This window comes from Solea senegalensis, linkage group LG20 (genome assembly GCF_019176455.1).
Source record: "Solea senegalensis isolate Sse05_10M linkage group LG20, IFAPA_SoseM_1, whole genome shotgun sequence".
In the NCBI taxonomy this organism is placed as follows: domain Eukaryota; kingdom Metazoa; phylum Chordata; class Actinopteri; order Pleuronectiformes; family Soleidae; genus Solea; species Solea senegalensis.
In genome coordinates this window covers 16,862,265-16,872,499 of record NC_058039.1, presented here as the reverse complement: position 1 = coordinate 16,872,499, position 10,235 = coordinate 16,862,265, and the positions used below count along the sequence as shown (strand labels likewise).

At 40.8% G+C, this 10,235-nt stretch overlaps 1 protein-coding gene across 1 annotated transcript; it reads right to left on the bottom strand.

Annotated features, from left to right (window-relative positions):
- Positions 1–3,484: 3,484 nt before the first annotated feature.
- LOC122786084 (grpE protein homolog 1, mitochondrial-like) lies at positions 3,485–5,995 on the bottom strand. The gene is made up of 4 exons (XM_044052107.1): positions 5,850–5,995; positions 4,850–4,997; positions 4,421–4,502; positions 3,485–4,333 (listed from the first exon to the last, which is right to left on the bottom strand). The coding sequence occupies exons 1-4, from the start codon at positions 5,915–5,917 to the stop codon at positions 3,993–3,995; spliced, it is 639 nt and encodes a 212-aa protein (XP_043908042.1). The 5' UTR covers positions 5,918–5,995; the 3' UTR covers positions 3,485–3,992.
- Positions 5,996–10,235: the final 4,240 nt, after the last annotated feature.

Below are 10,235 nucleotides of genomic sequence, written 5' to 3'. Positions count from 1 at the left end.
TGATCTCAGATCACACAGAGGTATACATGACACTCACTCACACACACACACACACACACACACACACACACACACACAGAGAGAATGTCATGTGATGCTGGGGTTCATGGGTGCAACATAAGTTGAGGTAAACAGCTGTAAAGGAACAAGAGAGCACACAAGGACGGTCGGTCGGCAGTGTTGTTGTTATATAAAGCTGCGACATACGGTCGAGCTATTTCACGACAAACGTTTTGATTTGTTGAGGAAACAGGAAACACACACTATCGCATAATTCATTACATTAACAATGGCTCCATCGCTGGGTGGAAGTGCGAGTCGACATGCACAATAGCAGGAACTCTTAAGTGAAATTCACTCACATCTGTATTTACACCTTTGGCTTATGACAAAGTGAGGCTCCAGACTAAATAAATGTCTCTTCTGAAACTTCCAATATTCATAAATCATGTAATGTGACATTCACGAAAGAAGAAAAATTGTCTTTTCTTAGAAAATTTGGGGCGTAAAGTATATACTTACAGTTGTTCCACAAATTATAAAAATATCTGTGCGGAACAATAAAAAGAGGGAATGCTTTATAGCTGTGTTAGCTGCATGGCTCCGGGGACTGAGAGGTTGGCCTGCAGTCCACCGCTTTTGACCAGAAGACAAACCCTAATGGCTTTGGTGATCCCCAGACTTTTCCTCCAGTGCCAACAAGTTCATATTTGTGGCTTTTGAGTAAATGTCTCAACAACAAACAGATGGATCGCCATAAAAATTTGGTAACAGGCATTCCTGTTCCCCACGGGATGATTTGTAATACCATTGTTAGCCTTCTCTTTTCCAGTATTTTTGGTTTTAACTAATGACATTTCCTTACAGCCTCAATGTGTTCTGTCAGTGTAAGAGCGCGAGCATGAGCTGACATCAGCATTGCCACTACAACGACAACCACACAGGCTCTTCTGACATCTAATGGTGACATTGCAGATTATAACAAATTAGATTACAACACCAAACTCTGCTCACCCATTTTCCCATTTGTGTGGCTGTCATTCTTTTTTGTTTGCATCGTGAGTGTCCCTCCTTCACAATGCAAAACATATGCTTGAGCTCAGTGATTCCCTAACCCTAACCCACAGATGTCACAGGAGATTTATTTTGGGGGTCCCCCAAACAAATTTGCTGAATTTCCCCAACCATTTAGTTAGGATTTATGTTTATATATGTTTTAAATAACATGCATAAAAAGTTGTAAATTATTTTACCAAACATCTCTTGCAAATTATTCATTTAACAATTCAAATTAGCTGTCGCTTTTTGTCACAATAGTTTGCCATCTTTAAATAGTGGGTCCCCTTATTTTAGTTTTAAGTTTGGGAAACACAGCTCCATTCAGGCTGCTGTAGAAACATGGCAGTCCAAGATGGCTGCCCTTGGCTAAAGTACAAATACAAGGCTTATTTTAAGGCGACTGCACTTATGTTAACATATTTAAGGGTTGAATTTTTAATCTGCTAATAAACACAATGGATTTTTACAGCCATAATTCAAGCTCATCTCTTCTCCATCTTTCCCCCCCTTTCATAGTCTTTATGCTAGGTTAAGCTAACTGGGCTAAATGTAATGGTGCTTTTTCCACCATACAGTTCTAACACCGCTCAGCTCTGCTCGACTGTACTTGTTGTGGGCTTTGTGGTAGTACCTGGTACCTCGTACTTATTTTTTAGTCCTTAGCAAAGGAAAGTCTGTGAACTAATCTTTTTACTAATTGATTCTAACGTTTCAGTACACTGAAAACAACTGCTTTGTGTGTTTGTGTTACCGATGAAACCTCTGTTTCCCAGCCATGCTAAGACGACCTAGCGAGTAGAGCCGAGTCAAGCTAGAACTGAATGGTGGAAAAGCTCCATAAGATGTAGGTGATTCTATTATTGCTGGTGAGTGCAAAGTTAATGCAATATTTTAAAAACACGTCATGTTGTGTGCACAAAAGTAAGATCCTTCTTCGCCTTAACACCTGGAAGTTTGAAGGTTTCCTCTCTCAGAACGTTTCCACCACTTAGTGATTTGGACAGATAAGTCCACCATAGTTCGTCCTCTCCCTCCTGCCGTTCTATGCTTAGCCGACACTGCGTTGCTGGCCTCCGTCAGGGAAACCAGAGTATGAGACGTATACTATAAAAAAGGTCTCTTCTTCATCTCCAGCTGGGACTTTGAAGGCAGCAACAGTATGGGCTTAAATCTTGACAACAAAACCTAGCATACATCTGCGGCCAACTCCTTCCTGCGAGCTCCCAGAATACACTGAATGAGTGCTCTCTGTCCCTGGCCACAACAACCTGCAATCATCCATCTCTGACAGCCGTCTAGAGGTCAGACAAGAGAGCTGGACGTTCAGGTCGTCAAAGGCAGTGCAAAAATATAGACTTCATTCCATTTAGCATAAAACAACCCTCGCTTTTTGCATGGTACTCAAAGTATGCTGTGTAGTTTTAATTGTTTTGCAGTGTTTTCATTGTGGGAAGCCCATGTTTTTGTTTTTGTGAGAGTGAGTACTGGTGATTTCTAAAGACAACTCGTACGCACGTGTGTACGTACACAATTTGACTCTCAAAAGGTACTTCTCATTACCATAACTCTTCAACCCAGTCTACTCAAATGGCGGCCCGTGGGCCACATGCGACCCATAGCCAACTTCATAATGGCCCAGCCAGTGGTTCTACCAGAAATAACTGAATAAATACCTAGAGAATCACTTTTCACTGTCCCTCAAAGACTCCCACATCAATTCCTACAGTAGTCGGACCGGTTTGATAGCAGTGTTGATTCTTCTGTATTCTCTTAAAGGCACTTTGAGATGCCGTTGCTAATATTGTGCACCTTTTTGATGTAACACACTTTAAATTGAGTCAAATATGACAAACACTTTGAGGTGTATGAAGGACAGGTCCGAGCTTTGCGCACATGTACTTGTCATTAACTTCCGCGGAACGGCCGTCTAATCACAGACGAGATTCAGCTTCTCTGTACCGTCATTCCTAAAGGGTTGATTATCATGATGTTCATAAGAGGGTTAAACCAGCACAAGACCATAGTTTTAACTGAACTTCTGTAAATGACCTTTTTATTGAAGTGAAGCAGCGAGCAAAAGATTTAGTCTGGCAAAGGACATTTGCTGGCTCGCATGAGGCGACAGATGAGGAAGAGCCGACACCCACGCTACTTGATCAGTTTTTGTGGTGCAGGAGATATAGACCCTCCCACCCCCAAAAAAAGTTAATTCCTCAAGTTCACTTCTAAAACCTTTCTTGGGAACACCTTTGTGTTTTACATTATTATCTTTAAGTGTCCTTGGGTATTCTAAAGGTAATTAAATATACGGATCGATCAAAATATCAATAACGTCGTCCTTCTTTGTGGAATAGGATAATCGATACGCCAGGGTAAATATCGATATTTTAAATTATAAATAAAGGCGCTCTAAAGTAATCCTCAGTACAAAGTAAAATCTCTCAACTGTTTCTTTTCCCCACACAATGACTTAAAAATTCAACATGACAACAACTGAGGAGCCAAGTTTGAGATAATTAGGGCTTTTAACAAAAGTCCGGAATGATACCAACAGTTCATCTTAACTTTTTATGTCAGTGAAAATAATTCAATTGTTTCTCTTCCAGTGAATTTTCTTCCAGTTTGTGGCAGTGGGAGGAGACATTAAGCCTCTGCCTGTGACCTGGTGCATGATTTTAAACCATCTGTGACGTCTGAAATGACTGATGAAAAAACTGAAACCTGCCAAAAAAAAAAGTTATGTATTTGGTAAAAGAGAATGAAGACTGTTCAGACACAAACTTCAGTTCTGCTAGATTCCGGTCTCTCTGACGAACCTCAGGATGGAGGGAGAGTTTGAAGACGGGCTTGTGGGGAAAAAAAGTGTCTTCTGTACCCGAGGTCTTCCATCACACAGGCAACAAAATAAATCCCACTTGGTTACAGTTTCATCATCATTTAGCCACACCCACCAATGCTGGTCTAAGGGTGCGTCCGTGAAGCTTGTAGCCTACTTTGGTCACTAAGGCGACAGTGCCAGGCTCCTTGCCCTCCACAGGAGTGTGGAAAAGGGCCTCGTGCTCATAGGGATCGAACTTCAGGCCTTCAGGGTTAAGCTTGACCAGGCCGTGCTTGGTGAACACCTTCTGGATCTGGCCCTTGGTCATCACCAGGCCGTCGTACAGGTCCTTCAGGTGCGGGTTCTGGCTCGTCACCTCCTCCTTGGGCACACTCTCAGTGGCCTTCTCCAAAATGTCTGCCACTTCAAGCAGGTCCTTGCAGAATCCCTGGATCCCTAGTGTTGAGAAAAGAAAGGGTTATCAAATCTAATATTCCAGAAGACTATTTTTCTGTGGTACAACCTGTGAAAACAAATCTTTACCGTATAACTTAGCATCCTCGATCATCCTCTGACTCCGTGTCCGCAGGTTTTCCGTGTCAGCTAAAGCCCGCTTGTACTTTTCCTAGAATTACAGCAGAGCAATAAACTATGAGTTAAATATTTCTTGTCTTTAAATTACTTTTAAAACTGGTGATAATGAAAAGTAGCTCAATTTGAATGACATTGCTGCAAAACAACTTGAACTTAAGTTTAGAATTGACATCATCAAAATTAAGGGTCAAACTTTGCAGGATGTTAAACTGATGTATTCTAACATTGAATTATGCCAATTCTGACATTAACCCCCACAACCAATGGAGCATACTACTATAGGAAGTTAGCCAATTATTTTATTTTAGGTAGCTCAAAGTGATTAAGTTATTTACTTGTTCCTCCTGCCAGCAAAACTAACAAAGCATATTTACGTACCGTCATGTCCTTGAGCTGCTCCTCCACCTGAGACTTCTGCTCCACGAGGACTTTTTCTGCTTCACTGATCTCCGTCTTCTCAGCCTCCTCCTCTGACCCGTGGCCATTCTTCTGCTGGGTGGCTGTACACAAGAGTCGTGGAGACGCTCTGAGAGGAAAGGTCACAAGATAGGTCATTTGTCAAGGATGTTCAAATTTCATTTCTACAACAGATCAGCTGCACGGTCAACCCCATGTGAGCTCCCACAGTGTACATACAATAGTATAGTGCTAAAACAAATACAGTGGTTTACACAATAAACTCAAACACCAGATCTCTTTACTGTGGTTAACTTCTCCAGAAGTCAGTCTTTTTTTGGTTTTGAAGTCCAGGTCACATAATTGATGCTATCAGACAGCTTAATACAACCACTGCCAACCATCTACCTACTTAGTAAGAAGGTTATGCAACTGTCATTCAGTGGTAAACAGTGGCTTATGTCACGTCTTGACATCATCTCACTAGCCCGTGGAGCAATGTTACAACATCACGCCGAACTCCACTCACGTGTGACTCAATTTAAGACTTAAGACACTAAAAACACAGTTTTAAGAAGTGTTAAATCTGCGAATTTAATAATGAAGTTTGGATCGGCATCCTCCTGAACCGGGACGGACAGAAAACGCTCTATAAAAACGACTTCAGGGGTTAAACTCCACAGAGGAGCATATAGATGTTAGCTTAGCATAAGCTGTCATACAGCCCTCTCTGCAGTGAGGACATGTCACGTACTGTCATCACACCACTTCACTGAGAGTTGAACCGCGAGTCCAACACACATTCACACGTGTCCACTGTCTATTTAGGTCTCTATTTATCAGATCAAGGTCAACATTAAACACCATGATATATCGTTATGAAAGCTGGTGGTGCTAGCCGGTGCTATCAGCTAAGCGTCGCCCTCGCTAACACAACAACAGCGTTTCAATAAAGGACATTTTAACAATAAAGTCGTTATACCGTAATAACGCAGGCGAAGCTACGAGCGAGTAGCTCTGTCTCACTGCCCGGACACACCAGCTCGCCATTTTCCAAATAACGGCTAGTAGATGAAGCTCCTGGTGTAAAACACGTTGACGGGACACACAAGCGCAGAAGCTGGAGCAAGCGTGTGATTTGAGCCAATCACAAGTCAGGACGAAGAACGCCCACTCCTCCCAACCAATCAGATCCCGAGAAGAATTTGACGACGTGAGGTAGTTTGGTTGAGCTGAAGTTAAAGGTGAAGACGAATGTGACCAAGGACAGTTTTGAAAAGCACGTCAAACACAAGTGTTTCTGCATTCATTGGTGACTCAAGTTTTTTCAGCAGTTTAATTCCCTTTTTTAAATACATTCTCCTGCGATTAAATGTTTGCTGTTCTGTTGAGAAATGTCAAAAAACGCACACAAACTTTAAGAACATCTAATACATCTGAATTATACATTGTTGTCCTATTATCATTTATAATACAATATAATTTTATGTTATAAGTTAAACTAAAAACCCACCCCTTTGTGTTCCCTGACCATGTATACATTTACATTTTACATTAAAAGAGTTTAAAGTTTAATGTTTTATATATATTTTTTAATTGTTTTATATTTATAGTGATCTTTTACTGTATGTTTTATTTTCTGTTTTTACTGTTCTATTGTATTTTTTAAGTTCACATTCATAGTTTGTCTATTGTATGCATTATTGCAATGTACAGCACTTTGTTCAACTTATTTTTAAACGTGCCATTGAAATACATTTTGATTGGATTTCACTGCAGATGTTCTGCAGCTCACCAACCTACAAGAATACAGTAATCATATTAATTTAATAAACAGGCTGAAATTAATAAAGATTGGACTTGAAAATAACCATACATTGTCCAGACCAATTCATTCACATGAACATTACTTGCGAAGCAACTCCTGAAATGTTGCTGCAGGACATTAGAGCAGCAGAGTAATCGCTTATTTTGATTAAGGATGGTTCAGTCTTAGCTCTGACGCTCCTTCACTGCAGCAGGTGTGTTCAATTAGCCTTGTTGGAGCAAACCAAATGGACTGAGGGAATGGGGGGAGGTGTGAGAAGACTTTGGCTATGTTTGGTTTATTGTTTATTTGTTTAGGGTGTGAACATTTAATGTGGGTAAACTGTAAATGTGTTGTGCTATAGAGAGTTAAGTGTAAAGTGAAGGATTAGCCACTGCACATAATGGCAGCACCTGTTAGCCTCCACACCCCTTTACATAGTTGCACCTGAGGCCGACGTTTTTCCAGTTGAAGTCGCTGTTTGGCTTTGGCAGGTTAATTAGTGATGTATTTCTTCAAAAGTTGTAATATCTGTGTGTTAAAAACAACTTATCAACCAAATACAAAGCTCTATCACACTTGGATTCTAGTCCTGCTGGTTGTTTGTCTCAGTAGCCACTGTTGTTTTTGTCATTCCACCATCAAAGCTTTAGCTAGCAATTAGCTAGTCAATTCCTGTTCCTCAGTGCAATGATAGAGCCCGAACAACATGTCCTGGTGGAGAACTGTTTGTGGCACCGCAGTTCACAGAGGAACCACCAAGTTTACTGGCTGTGAAATGTCTTGGTCTCCAGACTGAAGTGAGTTACTGGTGGGACAATGAGGCTCCTAAAAAGGAGGGAACATGGTGGAAGGGAGGTGAACCATTCCTGGGCTGAGAATGTCTCTCAGTGGCTACACCACAAATGTGACCATGGCTGATAAGGAACCATGATTACAGAACCCTCAAGAGTTCTACCTTTGGCTCAAAGACCTTGGATGGATCACATCAGAAAAAGCGGAAGCTAAAGTGGTAGAGAACTTCCTTCCTGTTCAACCCTCAGCAGACCAGTGACGCAGGGTAAGTCTTTCTATTGTTATTTTTGGTGTTTAAGACACAAACACATCGTCCTGATTCTGTGTGTTTTCTAGTACAGTGGTTGTCAAAAGAAAATATTGAGAAGCTTGTACCACAGTGTGAGAACCATGGGTCTAGACTTATACGTCTATTTCAGGGATCAGCATGTAAATGTTTTTTGTAAAGAATTGAATATTGGGCCAAAACATTGTATCTTCAGTGCCTTTAACTGCCTTAAAATGTCTTCAGTCAGAAACGCCTTAAACTAACAATAATGTGGATGTTGTCTTTAAGTGCCAGCTTGTTATGAAGACAAATGTGTGTCAGATATGTACTCGTACTGTAAATATTTATTGGGCATCATTTCAATTTGAAGAACTTTGAGCCTAACATATGGTAATTGTTATTTTACGGACATTTACTTCCCAAACCTGGCTGTCCATGACAACAGCACTGTTTTTATTTCTGTTTTTCCAAACCAAACATTTAGTTTAGGTTTACAGAATCTATTAGAATCACTACATAGTTTTTCAGAATAGAAGCTCTGAACTTGTGAAGATGGGCATAATTTAAGATCATCTGATGGGCCGATACTGATGCTTGTGGGCCACCATTTGCTGACCACTAGTCTATAGGGATGTAAATTAGGGATATAAAGGCACCAGTCATATTGCAAATCTTGTGGTGTCAAAATAGGAGTTTATTTTGCAATTGGAAGACTTCTTCCACTTTTTATGTATGGTCTATTATTGTTGCTTGTAATTCAGGCAGTTTCTTCCACAAAGAAACGAGCAAGTAGAGCTATGAAGTTAGCGCTACAGATTTACTGAAATAAATGATGTGCAGGCTCTAACCTGAAGTGCTGTCATAGGTTCAATGTACAGATGTGCATCCATTGTGTGAGCTGTCTGCCACTGTCAAATTGCTTGTAAATTGCTTACACCTTCACTTATAGACTGTTGCCTCAAAGCTGTGTTGTCACTGTTGACTTCCCATCAACTAATCAACTTCACCGCGGATGAAAAGACATCTTTCAACATCTTCCTCTCTCTCTCTTTCCTGTCACACACACACACTCTGCAATGTCTGCCTGTCTTTTGTCCTCTCCTCCACTGCACATCTGACATGGTGGAGCTAATTGATAGGCCCGCCATTTCCCTGTGCTGTGACTCCACCTGTTCATGTGTCTCGGTGGCTGCCTCAGTGTAGGAGGGGGCGGAATTATTCCTTCATTTCGCAGTAATGGGAGCAAACACGTTGGCACTTCCCCCGTTAGGCGGAGACTCGTTTCATGAGGTGAAGGCACGGCTCTGTCGAGGCCTTGCTAGGCTCCCCACTTTGATGTCTGTCATTAACGAACGTCTTAAAAGACTTTTTGTGCGTAATGAGAAAGGAGCGGTGTGGTGAGGAGAAGCTTAACGGCATTTGATGGAAGCGCTAACTGCGATTGTTTCGTCAGGCGAGTCGTGCTCCAAGAGCCCGATCATCTGCAGAGACTCAAACTAGAGCCTCTTCTGCTCTAATGTTTGAGGATTTTTGTCAGTTTAAGATTGTGGTTGAGGTGCAGAAAAGTAGCACTAGTTAAATCTCACTAATTATGTCTAAATAAAGCTGCAGTCAGATATTTTTCCCACATCAATTACCCCTGCTAGCAGTCTGACAAAAAACAATCCATATTTCAGTGACACAGTACAAACATTAGAGTTTGAGCTTAAGTACTTTTGTTACTTGTCACCGCATGATTTATTAAACCAAAACAACCCCTTATAATCAAAACAAGAAAAACACATTTATCTCCAGACAAAATACAACACAATATAAAATTTTAGTCAAAGTTTTTTCTTTTAATTTTGAAAGGAGAATTAGTTTTTTTTTTTTTATGACATTTCATTCCCTCTTTAATTCTAAACATAAATTTCAAAGTGCTCTAAGGTTCCACTAAGTTGTGAAATTGTAATGCCTGTCGGTTCAGGAATAATGTATTAGTTGGTTAATTCTAAGTAGAATAGGTGATAATTCTTATAGCCCTTTTTTTATTATTGTTGTTATTTAGAGTTTTATTTATTTAGAGTTGTTATCTATTTTGTCTATGGATAATTGTGTTCCATCGTCCCATCTAAAGAAAAGGCACAAAATGGACAAATCTGCAATTGTCTTATTCCCATTTCCCCCGCTGTTTTGTGTGGTCCTTCTTCCTCTGCAAAGTTTAAGTGTGAGCTTGTGATGACTGTGTTTGTCACTTGCCTGTCAGGGTTAAAGGTTTAGTCCTTATACATAGTCATTAGGAGCTCTCAGCCTCAGGGATGGAGCGGCATACAGAGCTGCGTGTTTACCCCAGATGCTTCAAAACTCAATGTCACATGAAGGCAAGAGGGAGGAGGTGGAGGAGGGCAGGGGAAAGTGAGACAGTCAGAAGGGAGACACAAAGTGGAATATATTGATGTGTTCCAGTTGTCGTCGGAATAAGAACTTACCTGAAAAGTCCCTCACAATCCTGAACAACG

Coding starts and splice junctions, on each gene's coding strand:
- LOC122786084 (XM_044052107.1), bottom strand. CDS start 5,917: ATGGCGAGCTGGTGTGTCCGGGCAGTGAGACAGAGCTACTCGCTCGTA. Junction 4,503..4,849: donor AGCAGCTCAAGGACATGACG/GTACGTAAATAT, acceptor CTGTAATTCTAG/GAAAAGTACAAGCGGGCTTT. Junction 4,334..4,420: donor CGAGGATGCTAAGTTATACG/GTAAAGATTTGT, acceptor TCTCAACACTAG/GGATCCAGGGATTCTGCAAG.